Source organism: Panthera tigris, chromosome D3 (assembly GCF_018350195.1).
Source record: "Panthera tigris isolate Pti1 chromosome D3, P.tigris_Pti1_mat1.1, whole genome shotgun sequence".
Classification (NCBI taxonomy): Eukaryota; Metazoa; Chordata; class Mammalia; order Carnivora; family Felidae; genus Panthera; species Panthera tigris.
Genome location: NC_056671.1, coordinates 21,779,926 through 21,798,281, shown reverse-complemented (window position 1 = coordinate 21,798,281; position 18,356 = coordinate 21,779,926). Strand labels below are relative to the sequence as shown.

General features: G+C 46.4%; 1 protein-coding gene and 1 long non-coding RNA gene across 6 annotated transcripts in view; one reads left to right on the top strand and one right to left on the bottom strand.

The window, feature by feature from the left end:
- PISD (phosphatidylserine decarboxylase) overlaps nt 1-18,356 on the bottom strand; it is a 37,146-nt gene that overhangs the window by 8,273 nt on the left and 10,517 nt on the right. The window contains exons 1-2 of one of the 5 annotated variants that reach the window (XM_042961435.1): nt 2,421-2,602; nt 1,206-1,269 (exon numbers count right to left, since the gene is read on the bottom strand). Coding sequence is in view for 2 of the 5 variants with exons in the window: in XM_015537699.2 (XP_015393185.1) it covers nt 15,982-16,157 (176 nt within the window). In the remaining 3 variants the exon portion in view is untranslated. Of the gene's footprint in view, nt 1-1,205; nt 1,270-1,737; nt 1,755-2,420; nt 2,603-15,981; nt 16,158-18,356 lie in introns of those variants that run through there. The other 4 variants (XM_042961436.1, XM_015537699.2, XM_015537700.2 and 1 more) reach the window with 4 other exon arrangements.
- Nucleotides 1,316-2,424, top strand: LOC122232338. Its single transcript, XR_006209691.1, has 3 exons — nt 1,316-1,694; nt 1,802-1,867; nt 2,096-2,424. It is a non-coding gene; the product is annotated as an uncharacterized LOC122232338 (long non-coding RNA).

Below are 18,356 nucleotides of genomic sequence, written 5' to 3'. Positions count from 1 at the left end.
ACCCAAAACCTCAGGTCCTCAAAAACAGATTCCTGTGTATGCTTCTGCCATTTCATTTACCCCAGGGCCCCCAGTGTAGGGACTTGGCCAGGCCTCACGGCCCACCACAGTAAACTGGGCCTTCACCCTTCCTCCTGCAGTGCAGGGTGCTCAAGGGGGCCCAGTTCAAGTTGCTGCTATCCTAGACTCTAAGAAACTGCCCCCACAGGGCCAGGAGGATGTCCTAGGCCCTCAGTCCTACCTCCACCACCACTCTACCCCCTCTTCTGAAATGGGTCAGGGACCAGACTGTCAAGTTTCTTCCAAATCACCATGCATGGGCCCCAAAAGGTCCCCAGGGAGCAGACATGAATTCACCTGTCCCCAGGTAACAGGCTTGGCACCCTCTGTCTAGCTCAAAGCTGCAGGATGGAGGAAAGGGGCTCCCCTAAGGCTCATTCCTTCCTGCTTCCCAAAGGCAGAGCCACTTCCTAGGCCAACAGTGCTCCTGGCCTCCCCATTATGGTGCCCCACTTGCCCTCCATTCCTGCAATGACCCTTGGAGCCCAAGCCAAAATTTTCTTACTCTCTGGCTCCTTGGAGCCAGGCCCAGATGAGGAACCCAAAAGCAGGACTCCCTGAAGCAAGGGAAGTACAGTTACATTCCCTCTCTCCTCCATCTCAAGGACACTCTGTGGAGAGGAGTTGTGAGCTGTGACCAGTAGGAGTTTAAAGTTATCACAAGGCCTAAGGACCAGCCATACTGAACGGGGGAACTCAGAAGCTAGGCTTTGGTGGGGGAGGGGGACAATCCAGTTACTGCAATCCTGGCTGCCCTACCCTGAGAGCTGGGAGAGGCCTTGCAAGTCACAGGTGCTCTGTGGCTATCAGTTTGGCTATCTGGAAATGGGAAGGGTCACTCCTCCTGCTCACCCCCTTGAGGCTCAGATCATAGTAGCAACACTGGCCCAGAACTCTGCTCTGCTCAGAAACACCATGCCTCACTTTCACCCAAGACCTGGTGAAAGTCTCATCCCCTAGACCTGACTCCCAACACCCCACCTCCGTTTCCAAACCCAAACTCTGGGAGCACCGAGGTATGCTCCCACTGGCAAGAGAGCAGGGACAGGGTGGAGTCAGTAGTTCTGAAAGAGCCCAAATCACACGGACACTTGCTGCCCCTATGAGAAGATTTGACGGCCCGACAGGACCAGGTAGGGAGTCACCTTTGTCTGGACGTGCTATTCTGGGTATTCACACCCGACCAGTGCTGCCATGTCCCCTCACAACCTGTAATGAAGGCAACAATAACCCCCTCAGTGGAATGGAACGTTCCAACTGAAGTCAGATGGACAAACCCAGGCCAGTTACCAGTTACTACAGGTGTGGGGGCAGGGGGCCATGCTCCTGACTGGTTCCCTTGGACTTTGATGGATTCAGGTTTGAGTCTGGACAAGGTCAGGAAGGCAGGGACGGAGTCAGACTGTCTGTCCCCCGCCCCCCAATAAGCTCTCCCTGAGCACCAAGGGCCTTGCAGCCAGGCACACAACCTGCCAGAAACAACCTAAGAAATTTGTTCTTGCTCCCTGAGCAGAACTCTCACTGGGTGCCAGGGTCACTCCCCCTGAAGCCGCAGCAGAAAGCCTCAGTGTCCCCGTTTCCCCCAATTCTGTGTCCATCTGCTTGACTTTCTGGGCCCGCTTCCACCTTGGAAGGTAGGGCCACTACCCGACACCCCCAGCCCCCCACCCAGCTCACCTGAAGCATGACACAAACAGCTGTGTCCAGGTGGGACCACCAACCCTTCCTCCCTGTGTTCCAGGACTAGAAGCAGACAAAACTTCAAAAACAGAGAACAGGGAAAATGGATTCTCCCCAGGTGAAACGGGTGAGCCATCTTGGGGAAGCCTTGGGCAAGAGAAGAGGAAGGAAAGAGAAGGACCCAGAGATACTTCTTTCAAGCCAGCAGCCAGGGAAGGGTGGTTGGAGGTGGGGACAGTCCTCCCTGCAGCACGGGACTTCTAAGAAATTTAAGAAACCCAGAAAGGAAAGGAACCTTCCTTTGGGGATAGGGCTCTGTGAAGGGCAGCTTGTCACCCCCTTCTCTGCCCCTCAGGTGAGACCCTGGGAACACCTACAGGTCCCACTGAGAACAGGGCAGCTTTCTTCCCTAACTGGTGCCAGTCACTGAGGAAATCTTTCAGAGCAAGAGGGGACTTGGAGCCCCAGCATTTTCCCTTTCCCGGCCGGCTGAGGGCCAGGAGATGCTGCCCGGCCTGGCGGAAGTGAGCTCATCCAGGACGGCCCGTGACCCACCATGTGGGCAGGAGAAGCCCGTGAAGGGATGAAGACTGTGGGGTGGGCTCTCCAGCCCAGGGCCCCGCAGCTCCAAGGGGCGACCGGCACCCAGGGCGGCCCCGCTACGGGCTCCGCTCACTCACCAGCAGGTAGTCCGGTCTCGCTGGGTGTCAGGCGCTGACGCCCAAGGAGGCGCCACTCGGAGAGGAAGCCCCGGCAGGCAGGCGGGGGCTCGGCTCTGGCCACTCGGACCACCCAGGGCGGGGATGGAGGGCGGACACCAGAAGCAGTCACGCTCCGCCCTCGGGCCAGACCCAGCCACCGGGCCCAGGGCCCCTTTAAGAGGAGGGGCTGCGGCCAGGGAACCAGCCCCGCCCGGTCACGGGATTTCCCGGCGACACCTCCGGGGCCTGGGGGCCATTCTTCCTCCTCACTCCAAACTGGGCAGTCCCAGGCTTCAACGTGTGGCTGACCTCACCCAGGGCCAGCTTCCTGGGACTGAACAGAAAGCCACCTCCAGCTACCTTTTATAGCCCTCGAAAAGGCATCTAAGTCCTTGGCTCTTTCCCACACCCCACCTGGAAGGCACAGGATGCCCCCACCTCCACACACCCCCCCCCTCCAGGCAGACACACTCCTACCATACAAGTCCCCTGCCACACAAAATCTGGGATAGACCCCCAAAGAGACCAGACTCAGTAAAAGCAAAGTTCCCCTCTGGCCCCAGGCTGTGAAGTGATTCATGCAGTGTCCTTCTACCCCAGTAGATGGCAGGGCCCAGTGGCGGGGAGGGGGGGGGGGGGAGGTCAGCACCTTACACCCCATGCCTGCAAGCACTCGCTCCACATAGGATGAAGAGACATTTTCTAGGTAAGTTGGAGTGAACGGGGAACACCAAAAAAACCCAAAAAACAAACAAACAGTGAAATTCAGCGGTCAGACTGCCTCAGAAGGCTGTCTTCATGCTCTAGGCCACTCAACAAGGGTACAACCCTAGATCCTTCTGATCACTGAAAATTTAATTTTTTTTTAATATCTATTTATTTTTGAGAGCGAGCAGGCATGAGTCGGGGAGGGTCAGAGAGAGAGGGACAGAGGATCCAAAGGCAGCAAGCCTGATGTGGGGCTCAAACTCACAAACCGTGAGATAGTACCCGAGCTGAAATCACTCAACCAAATAAGCCACCCAGGTGCCCTGAGAATTTGATTTCTAAAGCAACATTTGGAACAGGAAGAAAGAGCCTTTAGGCTTGCAAAGAGATGGGCAGCTGAGCCCAGGCAGCCTGGAGCAGGACATGGTGGCATACAAAGCCCCAAACACCTGTTCTCATCTGGATCCACTCTGCAAGTGCTCTGTGACAAGCTACAGACCTGGGATGCCACAGCGGGGATAGGGGCAGAAGACGGGCAGGGTCCCTCCTCATGGACTTCCATAATGCTGGACACTTCTAATGCACAGCAGGAATAGGGCAGCAGGGGTGTACTATGTAGAGTTCCAGCCCTCTAGGGCTCAGGTTCCAGCACAGGGCTGCACCTTGCAGTCTCCCAGCCTAGGCCCACAGCATTCTCTGAGCCTCAGTGAGACTTAAGACCCCTTCTCACCCCAGAGCTCTAAGCAAACACACCGTGAAATGGGATAAAAAGTAGTGAAAGCACAGGAAGATAACAGAATCCTGGCAACACTAAATTCCAGAACCAGAAAGATCCTGGAGGACCATTCTGACTTCCCCAAAGCCTCCAGTACTTCCAGACCAGGCCTTGTCCAAGTTACACTTAGGGGAGGAAAACAAAAGCCCAGGTTCTCATTTGCTGAGCAGCCTCTGAAACACCAATGCTCTCCCAGTAAAATGAACAACAGGGACACTCCAGGTCTACCAGGGTTCCTTTGTAATCATTTTAAGCCTCTCAGGAAGACTGGTGTTTAGAAAACTCATCTACCAGCCCACAGGTCTGTCCTGAGATTAGCCTTCTAACCTGACTTCCACCACGTATGTTTCAGTAAGGAAATGCCTTCTAGATTCCAGATAATGGTTAACAAATGATTTCTGGGAAAAACAAAAGTTTATGTTCCCACCCTGAACGAGGTCCCTTCCAGCCACACTGGGTCCTCCTACCTTGTTGGTACTCCCCTGGGTGGGAGTGCCACCTAGCGCCACCGCAAGGCTCTGCAGGCCCCAGGCCTCTTGGCCTCCAGCACCCGTGGACAGGTGTCGCACGTCACTCATGCCACTGTAGTTCCCTGCCTAGTGAATTTCATGCACTACTGTACAAGGGGATGAAGGTAGCAGTAGGGCAGGGGTGGCAGGTGCTTTCTGCTAATTCTCATTCCCTGGGGGCTGGCAGAAGCCTCCTGAGGAAGACCAGTGATGGCTGGTGTCTCAGGGCTGGTGGCTGGTGCAAGAAGCCACGGGCACGTTAGCAGCCTCACAAACGTGCCCTCAGGCTATTTCTTCATCTGAAACCTTCTCCCAGCCCTACCCCCTTGCATTTGCCAGCGTTTCTCAGCAATCCCACCAGCAGCTCCTGGAGGAGGGGGCACGGAGCAGGGGTGGTCTGCAGCACAATAAAGGAAACTGTGATTTGTGGCAGAACAGCCTGGCAGAAAGCTCCACACAGGGCCCTAAAGGTTTCTGAGTCAGCCACCCTGGACTCCTTCCAGACCCAGAGCTCAGCTTTATCTTGTTCCTCATCTTCTTCAGGCAGTCCTCAGCTCTTCCACACACCACTCAGAGTTGTCCCTGGGCTGGGGCAAGCGGGAAGAGGCAAAGCAAAGCCTGAGTGACCTGGGGGTGTGGCCGCCACAGTTCCTCCCAGATAGGGGCCCTGAGGCCCCTGAGATGCCCTCTTGACCTTGAATGAGCCCAAGATTCTCTGAGGACAGAGCTGGGCAGTTAGTAAACGACACCTGAGCAGAGAAGTGGGATCTACTTCCCTGCCAACTTGACTGCTCACTTTAACATCCACCTTTCCTAACACCTATTAGGTAGGAAGTAAAACAGTACAGGCATACCTCAAAGATATTGCTGGTTTGGTTCCAGCATACTGCAATAAAGCAAATATTGCAATAAAGCAAGTCAAATGAAGTATGCCTGGGGGGTTCAATCAGTTAAGCATCCAACTCTTGATTTCAGCTCAAGTCATTATCTCACGGTCCTTGAACTTGAGCCCCACATAGTGCTCTGCACAAATAATAGGGAGCCTGCTTGGGGTTCTCTCTCTCCCCCACCCCCCTGTGTCCCTACCCGTGCATTCTCTCTCTCTCTAAAGAAACTTTTAAAAAATGCAAGTCAAATGAATTTTTTTGATTTCCCAGTGCCCTTTCCCCACTCATGCTCTCTCAAAATAAAACTTTTTTAAAAAACCTTTTTAAAAAAAGCAATGTATGTAATTAAAATATACTTTATTGCTAAAAAATGTTAACCGTCATCTGAGCTTTCAGCAAGTCGTAGTCACTAATCACAGATCACCATAACAAACAGAATAATGAAAACGTTGAAATACTGCGAGAATTACCAAAATATGACACAGAGACACAAAGTGAGTAAACACTGTTAGAAAAATGGTGCTGACAGACTCACTAGATGCAGGGTTGTCACCAACCTTCAATTTGTAAAAAATAAAATAAAATAAAAAACAAAAAAAATGCAATTACCTTCAAAGCACAATAAAGCAAAAGCACAATAAAATGAAGTGTGCCTGTATTTACTGAATTTCTACACCCTGCCAGCATAGAGCGAGGTATTTACACATACATCATTCTCATTTAACAACCTTATGAGGGAGTTTATAGTAGCCTGTTTACAGATAAGAAGAAGAAAGCTATAGTAATTATATAAAGTTGTAAAAACTAGTGCAGAACATGTTCAATACTATCCAGCGTCATAGGCACCACAGCACAGAGGGGTATGCTGAATGCAGGCAAATGGAGCTCCAGGCGGGTGGGCAGGAAAAAGGACATAGGGTGATATGTGGGCACAGGCTGATCTGTCCTCCCTCATTCCTTTTAATGAATTGGAATGTTGCACCATACATTTTTTAAGTTCTAAACTGAGGCTGGAAATAAAGCGTTGCTAATGCAGGGAGTGAACATGGATGTGGGCCCAGCTGCTCTTGACTGAGGCCTATTGTCTATGCCACTGGTCCCTGAACACCTCACACCTTGCCACAGGACCCCATGGCTAGGCCAAAAACAAACAACAAAACCAAGTTGTTATACTCAGATGCGTACTAAAGCTTTTAGAGGTGAAGTTTTGTAATGACTGCAACATACTTTCAAATGATTCAGAGAATAAAAGATATATATACACAAGGAGATAAAGCAGGTATGATAAAACATTAACTGTTCAATCAAGAGGTGTGTAACTCTATTCTCTTGACTTTTCTACTCTATTCACAATTTAAGAGTTGGAAGTTTGCTTTAAACCACAGAAAATTCCCTAAATTCTATTACTGGGTGGGGGGAAAAACCCAAGACCAGATTCCACATACAGAACATCTCCTGCTGATAGGTGAGGCAGAACAAGTCAGGTCTGTTCTCAGCACCCGCTGCTGCTGCTTCACATGGAGGGACTCAGGGCTGAACTTTTTATATGCTGTCCACTCAGCCAGGTATGTTCAGCACCCGAAGTGCCTGGCTCCAGGCTGGGTGCCTCCAGGCTAGGTGCAGGTGTTCAAGTGAGAGCCCTTTGCACCTGATAAGAAAGGCCAGCTGCCAATCCCCACTTGCTCTGCAGTCATAGGCCCACCTCTGTCTGTGGATCACCTCTGGAGACTGGCAGGAAGAGAGACAGGAGGACTGCTTCCTCCCCAAAGAGTCCACCATTTCCAGCAGGCCAGCTTTCCTACCAGATGCATCTCTGTTCTCAGGTCCAGCAGTCAAGAAAAAAAGGACACCCTGGAAATGCCAGAGACCAAAGGAGTCTGCCACCAGATGTCATCCTGCATGGAACTCAAATCACCTAGGTGTTCACAGGAAGCCTTGGAGTCACTATGCTGCACAGGTGTGCACTGTACACTTTAGGTTTACAGATGCAACACACTTCAACCCCTCTTGTTAAGAAATGCCTATGAAGGTTTTGGTTCCCTTTTTGACAATGAGGACAAAAGGACAATGAGGACACAAGGACAGCATATCTGGAATCACAACTACCACACAAACCCAGAACATGTGACAGCTGCAGGCACACCTGGTTGTCTTCTATCCCCTGTGCTATTCATGCAAAGCCAGCTCTCTACAGAGAGATGCCGGTGTCAAGCACCCTCCTTTCTAAGGCCAAACACCAGGCCTTGGGCAGCCTAACTGAACAGGCAGTTTGACCACAAACCCAGAACTTGTCCATGACATCATGGGTTCCTGAGAAGAAACTCCTGAAAGCAGCTCCTCAACTCTCGGCTCCTGCTCTAAGGCCAAGGGCATCCTCATGGTTTGACAAGGCTGGGAGCCCTGTTTCTGGAGGAGCATGGATTCCTTGTTCTATGCCATTCGGTGTAAATATTAAATTTACAAACACTATGAGCCGATATAAACAGAAGAAACATGTGAAAAATGCTGAAGTGGACTTGATTTAAAGAAAAGCAAATTACAAAAAAAAAAAAAAAAGAAAAAGAAAAGAAAAGTACAAACCGAATTAAGGTAAGAGAGTCTAGCTGTTGCCTATTTCTTCCCCAGCTCTCTGTCAAGAGCTACTTCACCCCTCCATACGCTCGAGTAAGAAAATCATGAGTCATTGCCCCATCTCTCCCCATCCAATTCCTCAGTGCATCCTGTTCACTCTCCCCTCAAAACACACCGAGAATCAAGCCCTTCCCCCACCCCGATCCAAGCCACCACCTTCTCTCGCTGGGATACCATCAGAGCCTCCCACCAGTCTCCCTGTCTCCACCCCAGCCCTCCTACAATCTATCGCCACAGAAGCCAGAGCGACTGGAGGGGATCATGACTGCCCTCCCTGCTTTCTAACATTCTGTCATAGTGTTATATCATCTCTGTCATTTAAAAGAGAAGGAGAAGGGCTCCTGGGCGGCTCAGTTGATTAAGCGGCCGACTCTTGATTTTGGCTCAGGTCACAGGATCAAGCCCTGCACCCAGTTCTGCACTGACAGCATGGAGCCTGCTTGGGATTCTCTCTCCCCTTCTCTCTGCCCCTCCCCAGTTTGCACATGCACTCTTTCAAAAAATAAACACATAAACATTAAAAAAAAAGAAAAGGAGATAGATTTCCACAAGGATGTTAAGACCATCCAATGGGAAAAGGACAGTCTTTCCAACAAATGGCACTGAGAAAACTGACAACCACATGCAAAAGAATGAAGTCGGACCCTTACCTTACACCATTAAAAAAAACGAACACAAAATGTACCAAAAACCTAAACAGAAGACCTACAATTTTTCTTAAAAAAAAAAAAAAAAGAGAGAGAGAGAGAGAGAGAGAGAGAGAAAGGCCTAATTTTTCTTAGAAGAGAATCTTCACAATACTGGATTCAGAATGACTTCTTGGATAGGACAACAAAAACATAAGCAATAAAGGTAAAAATAGATAAACTAGACTTAATCAAAATTAAAAATTTTTGTGTATCAAAACATGTTATCAAGAGAGTGAAAATACAATCCACAGAATAGAGTATTTGCAAATACATGTATCTGGTAAGGGTCTAGTATCCAGAATATATAAAAAACTCCTGCAACCCAACAACAAAAAACAAACCACCCAATGTAAAATGGACAAAGGCCTTGAATAGACATTCCTTCAAAGAAGATATATAGGGGCACCTGGGGGGCCTCAGTCGGTTAATCATTGGACTTCAGCTGAGGACATGATCTCATGGTCCGGGAATTCAAGCCCCACATCGGGCTCTGTGCTGACAGCTCAGAGCTTGGAGCCTGCTTCAGATTCTCTCTCCCTCTCTCTGCCCCTCCCCCATTCGTGCTCTGTCTCTATCTCAATAAAATAAAATAAAAACATTCAAAAAAATTTTTTAGTAAAAAATAAAAGAGAGGAGCGCCTGGGCGGTTCAGTCGGTTGAGCGTCCAACTTCAGCTCAGGTCATGATCTCACCGCTCATGAGTTCAAGCCCCGCGTCAGGCTCTGTGCTGACGGCTCAGAGCCTGGAGCCTGCTTCCGATTCTGTGTATGTCTCTCTCTCCGCCTCTACCCTGCTCACACTCTGTATCTCTCTCAAGAATGAATAAACGTTAAAAAATTTTAAAAAATAAAAATAAAAAAGCAACAATGAACTGTATACTTAAAAAGGGTATGTTTTATTGCAAGTAAATGACAATACATGAGTAAAAGTGACTTAAAATGAAATCATGATGGCAGCATTATTTACAATGGCCAAGACATGGAAATAACCTAGTGTCCAATAGATAAACAAGTTGTGGTGTATATGTATGTCTGTGTGTGTGTACGTACATACATCATACATACATACATTGGAATCTTTTTCAGCCAGAAAAAAAATGAAGAAATCCTACCACCTGCAACAACATGGATGAACCCTGAAGGCATTATGCTAAGTTCATTAAGTGAGCCAGAGAAAGACAAATACTGCATGATCTCACTTATATATAAGTGGAATCTAAAAAAATGAATACAAGGGGAAAAAAAAAAAGAAAAACCAAACTCAAGAGGAAAAGGGATCAGAGTATAGGGGGTGGAGCAGAGGGAGACAGGGAATTGGAAGAAGGTCAAAAGGTATAAACTTCCAGTTATAAGAGAGATAAGGACTAGGGATGTAATGTACAAAATGATGCCTATAGCTAACACTGCTGTACATCACATAGGAAAGTAAAGAGAATTAATCCTAAGAGTTCTCATCACAGGAAAAAATGTTTTCTTTTTTCCTTTTTTCTTTTTTAAAAATGTTTTCTATAGAGATGATGGATGTTAGCTGTTATTCTGGCAATCATTTCACAATATATGTAAATCAAACCATCATGCTGTATACCTTAAACTTACATAAGTGATGTATGTCAATTATTTCTCAATTAAACAAAAAAATTAAGTCACCTTTGAGTAGCCAAAATATATGTAAGTAGGGAGAGACGTTCTGGAAAGATACAGTAACGTTAAAAACGCTTGCATGCTTAAGGGCGCCTGGGTGGCTCAGTCGGTTAAGCGTCTGACTTTGGCTCAGGTCGTGATCTCACAGCTCGTGAGTTCGAGCCCCATGGTCGGTGCTGACAGCTCAGAGCCTGGAGCCTGCTTCCGATTCTGTGTCTCCATTCTCTGCCCCTCCCCCGTGCACTCTCTCGCACTCTATCTCAAAAATAAATTTAAAAAAAAAATGCTTGCATGCTTCTGGAGAGCAGGGATGGGATTAGTAGATGGGGCAGAAAATGGAAGATATTTTTATGTAAACCCTTCGGTAGTATTTGAATTTTTATATAATCATGTTTTATTTAAAACATTTTAAACATTTCGGGGCTCCTAGATGGCTCAATTGGTTAAATGTTCAACTTTGGCTCAGGTCATGATCTCACAGTTTGTGAGTTCAAGCCCCATGTCAGGCTCTGAACTGATGGTGTGGGGCCTGCTTGGGATTCTCTTTCTCTTTCTCTCTCTCCCTCCCCCTCCCTGCCCCTCCCCTACTCATGTACTCTCTCGAAATAAATAAACTTAAAAACATTTTTTAAACTATCTCATTAAAAATTAACTCGGGTGCCTGGGTGGCTCAGTCAGTTGAGCTTGGGTCCAACTCTTGATTTCAGCTCAGGTCATAATCTCTCGGTTAGTGAGCTCGAGTCCCACATCGGGCTCTGTGACGGTGGTGCAGAGCCTGCTTGGGATTCTCTATCTCCCTCTCTCTGCCCCCACCCTTAGAATAAATAAACATTTTTTAAAAATTAAAATTAAAATACATATTCCTAAACATCTAAAAGCCCGGAAGGGCTAAGTTCCCCAAAATGTGAACTGTGGTTTCCTGTGCATTGTGGGATCGTGGGTCACTACTGTTTTCATTTTCATATTTTGTAATGTTTTCTGATTTTTTAAAAAATGAACATTTACCTTTACAAGCAGGTAAATGACCAAATTATTTGGTCTCAACAGGCTACTTACTTTGCTGCTAGTTGCAGAATTCCCTTAATCACGTAAAACAAACACACAGGTTTCATTTCTACTCAGCCAACTACATGTGCTTCTTTTCCTACCATGAAAAGAATAGGACTCTCAGAGCAGGCAAAGAGGCTAGAAACATTTTCTTAAATGTGAAAAACAGAACACATGAAAATGAAACACACTCAAGACCCACAGCTGAGTTCAAGTCTCCTTAAATCACATCCAACACCCACCTCCCCTCTGCAAGAGCCATGCCCTCTCCCCGCACCCCAGAGTAGAGCTTGCAGTGAGTGAGATGGCACACATTTTGGAGCAATGGTTTCTTCTATACTGTTAGAGAGGGAGGAGAAAGGGCAGGGGGGTGGACAGGAAGAACTGAAATAAAGGAAAGAGATGTATATAAATTCTTCAAGAGTATTATGATGGGGGATGGGTGGCATAATATGAATTCTCACCTATGTAACTACAGACAACTTTTCAAGTCAGTATACTCAATTCACCTCATAATTTAAACAGGCGGAGCCCTCACAGAATGGAGGTACCTTGAGTACACAGCAAGCCCCAGTGGGCAGGTTAAAGCTCACCTCCATCTCTTGCTATCACTGTCTAAATTCTGTACTAACAGCACCTTTTATTGGCAACATGGTATTGTTTTAAAGAGTATGGGATTGGGGGGCGCCTGGGTGGCGCAGTCGGTTAAGCGTCCGACTTCAGCCAGGTCACGATCTCGCGGTCCGTGAGTTCGAGCCCCGCGTCAGGCTCTGGGCTGTCGGCTCGGAGCCTGGAGCCTGTTTCCGATTCTGTGTCTCCCTCTCTCTCTGCCCCTCCCCCGTTCATGCTTTGTCTCTCTCTGTCCCAAAAATAAATAAAAAACATTGAAAAAAAAAAATTTAAAAAAAAAAAAAAAAAAAAAAAAAAAAGAGTATGGGATTGGGCATCGAAAGATCTCTGTTTTGGAACCCACTCTGCTACCAAATGGTCTTTCTTTTTGTAAAATGGCTCTAACACCGGCCTTTGCCACCTCAGTGAGCTGTTATAAATAAACGGATTCAGAAAAAATGTGAGGTGCTGGGGTACGTGGGTGTCTCAGTCAGTTGAGTGTCTGACTCTTGACATCAGCTGAGGTCGTGATTTCATGGTCATGGCATGGATCCCCACATTGGGCTCCATGCTTATTGTAGAGCCTGCTTGAGATTCCCTCTCTCCTCCTCTTTCTGCCCCTCCCCTGCTCATGCATGCACACACACGCGCACGGTGCGCTCTCTCACTCTCAAAATAAATAAACTTTGAAAACAGAAAGAAAGAAAAACTGTGAGGTGCTATTCAACCTAAAGCATTACAAACATGCTCTTAAGAGTTTTGATACAGGGGGGTACATGGCTGGCTCTGCCAATAGAGCTTGTGATTCTTTTTTTTTTTTTTTTTTGAGAGAGAGCACAAGCAAGGGAGGGGCAGAGAGAGGGGGGAACAGAGGATCCAAAGCCAGCTTCGAGCTGACAGGCTGACAGCAGCAAGCCCGATGGAGGGCTCGAACCCACAACTGCAAGATCATGACCTGACCCAAAGTCAGACACTCAACCAACTGAGTCACCCTAGCACCCCTAGAGCATGTGACTCTGGATCTTGGGGTCATGAGTTCAAGCCCCATGTTGGGCACAGAACTTACTTAAAAAATAAAAAATTACCAAATTACAAAAGTTTTGGGGCATTTGGATGGCTCAGTCAGTTGAGCGTCCAACCCCCGATCTTGGCTCAGGTCATGATCTCACAGGTTCATGAGTTTGAGCCCCTCACAGGGCTCTACACTGTCAGTGTGGAGCCTGTTTGGGATTTCTCTCTCTCTGCCCCTTCCCTGCTCATGCACGCATTATCTTTCTTGTTCTCTCTCTCCGAAAAATAAACAAACATTTTAATTTTTTTTTACTTTTTTTTTTTAATGTTTATTTATTGTTGAGAGAGACAAAGTGTGAGTTGGGGAGGGCCAAAGAGAGAGGAAGACACAGAATCTGAAGCAGGCTCCAGGCTCTGAGCTGTCAGCACAGAGCCCAATGCGGGGCTTGAACTGACGAACTGTGAGATCATGACCTGAGCTGAAGTCAGACGCTTAACCGACTGAGCCACCCAGGAGTCCCAAAACAAACATTTTTAAAATATTTTAAAGTTTTGATAGAGAGGGATGCCCAGATATTTCTTCAACACAAGAGAAACTTACAGGATGGGAAAGGGGAACAAAAGCTTCCTGCTGGCACACTGACCAACAGGAGCTAGCAGGACTGCTTCATGTGTGGGGAAGGCTACATTGCCCCTAGACCCATGTCTATCTCTTGGAAATCCAGAAAATGCTATTGGTAAAACAAAATCACCCAGTCACCTCAACTGTGCCACTGACCCCAGGAGCTCATCTCAGCCTAACTACCAGCCTGTCTTCTCTTAAGCTCTGGAGATGCCTGACTTGACCCAAGGATATGAAGAGATTATATTCCAGCAAAATCACCCATAGAAATTTTCATTTGCCACTTAAAAAACAGAGCCCTGAAGGGAACCTTACAGCTCATCTGCCCATGGTTCCTACACTATCATCAGAATCCTCAAAGGGGCTTTTTAAAAACAAAAATCTTGAGTCTTGCTCAAACTTTCTAAATCTCCAGGGATAAGAACAAAGAATTCATAGTTTTAAAGCTCCCCCCCAATTCTGATGATTGACCAGATTGGGGTACTCTCATTTTTCATGAGATGACAGGGATTAGGTGGGGCAGGGGTAGGACTAGGATCCAGCCCATGACTCCTAGTCAGCACTCTCCCTTCTCACGACCTGCTGCCTCTCCGGAAATCCTACAATATCTGGTCAGAGTCCAGACCATTTCCCTTTCATAAAGTGAAATGCTGGAGTCCTGCCTGTAAATCCAGCAGTCCTATAGCCATTTTACTCAGTCAAAAGAATCTAACAGTATCTAACTTAAATCCAGCTCTGAACCAATAGGGGCTTCAGATCTTGTGCAGCACTGAGCCACTCTGATCCAGTATTCTGTTACTGTCCAGGCCCTAGAACTTATAAGCCAATCAACCCTGTCCTCTTTACAAACAGTCGTCTTTCAGACATTGACTCACATATGGCAGTAATTCCAATTATACAAATGGTGAATGCTAAAAAATACGACTGACATTAGTCTTTTATGATTTTAGAAGTCACAGATTTCTTCCAAATGTAGATTCTCTTGGAAGATCTTTGAAATGGGTCTCGAGCTCATTGCAGGGTGACTCAGCTTGACAAATGCTTGGGGTCAGAGAGAAACCATCTTGAGTAGGGTCATTGATCACAGTCTTACAAGTATCAGCCTAAACAAGAAGGTACGTTTACAGAGGAAACCATCAATGTCACGGGAAATAGAGTACAGCAAAATTTCAAAGTGTGACTCACATACTACACAATTACCCTTCGCCAAAAGGACTTTGTCATATACTACCAGAAAACAGAAAGCCTTTTTTTTTCTTGGTCTGAGATAGGCTATTATGAAGCCCAAGGTGTATGAATAGGCCAGAAAAAGGACAGACACATGGGGAAGCAGGTATCTCCTTGGGTAACAGCCACATCTGGATCTGTATGACCAGCTGAATAAGTCACAGTTTTATAGGACTGGTGGAAATCAGGTGAAATCTTTACACTAGATTCTACTGGAGGAAGAGGGTCAAAACCAAAATTCAAAACAGGACTTTAGGAGGAAGCCTATAATGTAGCATGTAATGCCAATGCCAACAAATATTCCTAGATAAACTATGCTAGAGCTGGAAGAAATCTCAGTTGGGTTCCAATCCAACCTATTTTATAGTTGTTTATGACATAGTCACACAGAGAACCAAATGGCAAGTGACATGTTCACGTTCACACAGCTACTGAGGAACATGGCTGGAACTCGCCTTTAAGACCCACATGCCTTGGTCAGTGGATTCAGCAGAGCTGGATTACTGATAGGGAACGGCTCATGAGGAAACCCAAGAGCATCATCTAAATACCATAAAGTCTCTACTCTCACCCCCCCCACCCCGGCTTTTACCCACTGGCTCTACTAATATTTCAGATTTTTTATTTGCTAAATTATGGCTGAGAAGACATTTTTAAGCTTGCATCTTAATACTCAGTTCCAAATTTACTGACTGTCTACTCTAAGTTACCAATCATTCTGGGCCACTGGAGCACAGATGAATAAGACAGTTCTATTGTACATCATTCATGGTTCAACAACATTGAAGCCTGCCCCTACTGAAAGGTCCTATTGTCGGGGAAGCATTTTGAGCAATAAAAATAAAGGAAATTTGATTATTTCAGTCTGGTTCCTGGTGAGAAGTTATCCACATCCCAAAAGTCCAACTGTTTCAGCTTATCCTCAGAGAAGGGCATGAACTCTGAGGATTTCAACAGCAGGTAATGAATTTCTCCTCAGAGCTGTTGGGGAGATTAGGAGTAAGTGTGGACACAGAAGGGAAGCCCAACATGACACCAAAGGTATAATGTCTGTGTCTGGCCAAAAACCCACTGGAGACATGAGCTCCAAAAAAGAACATTGCAGTTTTTCAAACATTTCAACTTTGGGGCAATTTAAAAAGTTGTGTTAAATGAGAATTCACGGTGACTGCACCTTAGTCCTACCTCCCAGGGACCAGCAAGTTTGGGTGGAATCTCCAAGCCCAGCTTCTCCAGCTCTCGCTCCCTGTACTTCTCATACTGCCGGTAACCTGCATACCCGCTGCCTGTCACCAACAGAATGGGCAGGGGGCGCAGCAGGAACAAGGTTCGAGCAGGGGCAGTGTGGACTCTTCTGGCATCTGTTAACAAAAAAATAGAAAATTCTGAGACTGGGAGAAGGGACAGGGATGAGTCATGCAAACAGCACCAAAAGGAGGCCCAGGAAAAGTCACGCATCTTAGAAGCCCTCAGTAGGGGTGCCTGGGTGGCTCAGTCAGTTAAGCATCTGACTTTGGCTCAGGTCATGACCTCACAGTTTGTGGGTTCGAGCCCCACATCGAACTCTGTGCTGACAGCTCAGAGCCTGGAGCCTGCTTCCAATTCTGTGTCTCCCTCTCTCTCTGTCCCTCCCCCATTCGTACTCTGTCTCTCTCTCTCTCTCTCAAAAATAAATAAAAACATTAAAAAAAAAAAAAAAAAAAGAAGCCTTCAGTAAAGGTTACAGGACCCTAAAGGGGTATGATAAGCAGGTGCAACCTTGAGTCACTAGTAAGACCCTTCTGTCTCCAAATCTTACCAATAAGTAAGGGACAAGCATCTTTCCTGTGAAACTACAATGCACCTCAACTGCCACCATAGCCAGAGAATTTAACATGAAAACATTGAATCACAAAAGAGATCAAGAAGCAAAACTAATCAAAGTTGCCTGGCAAGACACCACCAGGTCCACAACTGGGAGTCAGGTATCACTTCTCATCCAGCACTCTCTGACCTTACTTTTACAATCCAGGCCCAATTCTGACTGGACACTAGTATACTACAATGCAAACTCTCATAAATTCTTACAATTTGATAATAAAAAAGACAACCCAATTAAAAAATGTACAAAGGATTTGAATAAACATTTCTCCAAAGAAGATATACATATGACCAATAAGCACATGAAAAGATGTTAAACATCTATTATGGGTTGAACTGTGTCCCCCCAAAATTCGTATGCTGAGTCCTAATTCCCAGTACCCCAGAATGTGACTTTACTTGGATACAGGGTCTCTAGAGAGGTAAACAAGATGAAATAAGGTCATCATGGTGGGCCATAATCCAATATGACTGGTGTCCTTATAAAAAGGTAAAATCTGGAGACAGACACGCTTATAGGGAGAATGCTATGTGAAGATGAAGGCAGAGACCAGGATGATGCTTCTACAAGCCAAAGACCGCCGGCAAACCATTAGAAGCTAGACATGAGGCATGGAACAGATTCTCTCTCATGACCATCAGAAGGAAGCAATCCTGTGACACCTTGATCTCAAACCTCTAGTCTCAGAACTTGAGTAAGTTTTCTACTGTTTAAGCCACTCAGTTTGTGGTACTTTGTTACAACAGCTGTAACAAACCAATACAACATCATTAGTGATCAGGGAAATGCAAATCAAAACCAAACTGAGCTACAACTTCACACCCACTAGGATGGTTATAATCAAAGACAATACGGGGCGCCTGGGTGGCTCAGTCGGTTAAGCAGCCGACTTCGGCTCAGGTCACGATCTCGAGGTCCCTGAGTTCGAGCCCCGCGTCGGGCTCTGTGCTGACAGCTCAGAGCCTGGAGCCTGTTTCAGATTCTGTGTCTCCCTCTCTCTCTGCCCCTCCCCTGTTCATGCTCTGTCTCTCTCTGTCTCAAAAATAAATAAACGTTAAAAAAAAAAATAAAAAAATAAAAAATAAAAAATAAAAAAAATGTCACTGGCAAAAAAAAAAAAAGGTTGGGGCAAAGACAATTCAGGGGCACCTGGGTGGCTTAGTCGGTTAAGTGGCTGACCCTTGATTTTGGCTCAGGTCATGATGTCAGGATTGTGAGATCAAGCCCAGCGCGGAGGTTGCTTGGGATGCTCTCTCGTCCTCTCCCTCTGCCCCTCTCGTGCGCGCACTCTCTCAAAAAAATTTTTTAGTTTAAAAAAAAAAAAAGAAAGACAACTCAGTATTGGCAAGGATGTGGAGAAACTTGAACCCCCGTACACTGCTGGTGGGATTTTGTAAAGTGGGGCAGCCACTTTGAAAAAGAGTTTGTCAGTTCCTCAAAATGTTAAACATAAAATTACCACACGACCCAGCAATTCTGTTCTTAGGGATATTCCTGAGAGAAACGAAAGATACATCTACACAAAAATTTGTGCAAGAATGTCCAACACCAGCCAAAAAACAGAAACAATCCAAATGGCCTTCAATTGGTGAATGAATAAACCAAATGAGGTATATCCATATAATAGAATATTATTTGATAATAAAAAAGGAATGAAGTATTGACACATGATATAACATGAACCTTGAAAACAATACAT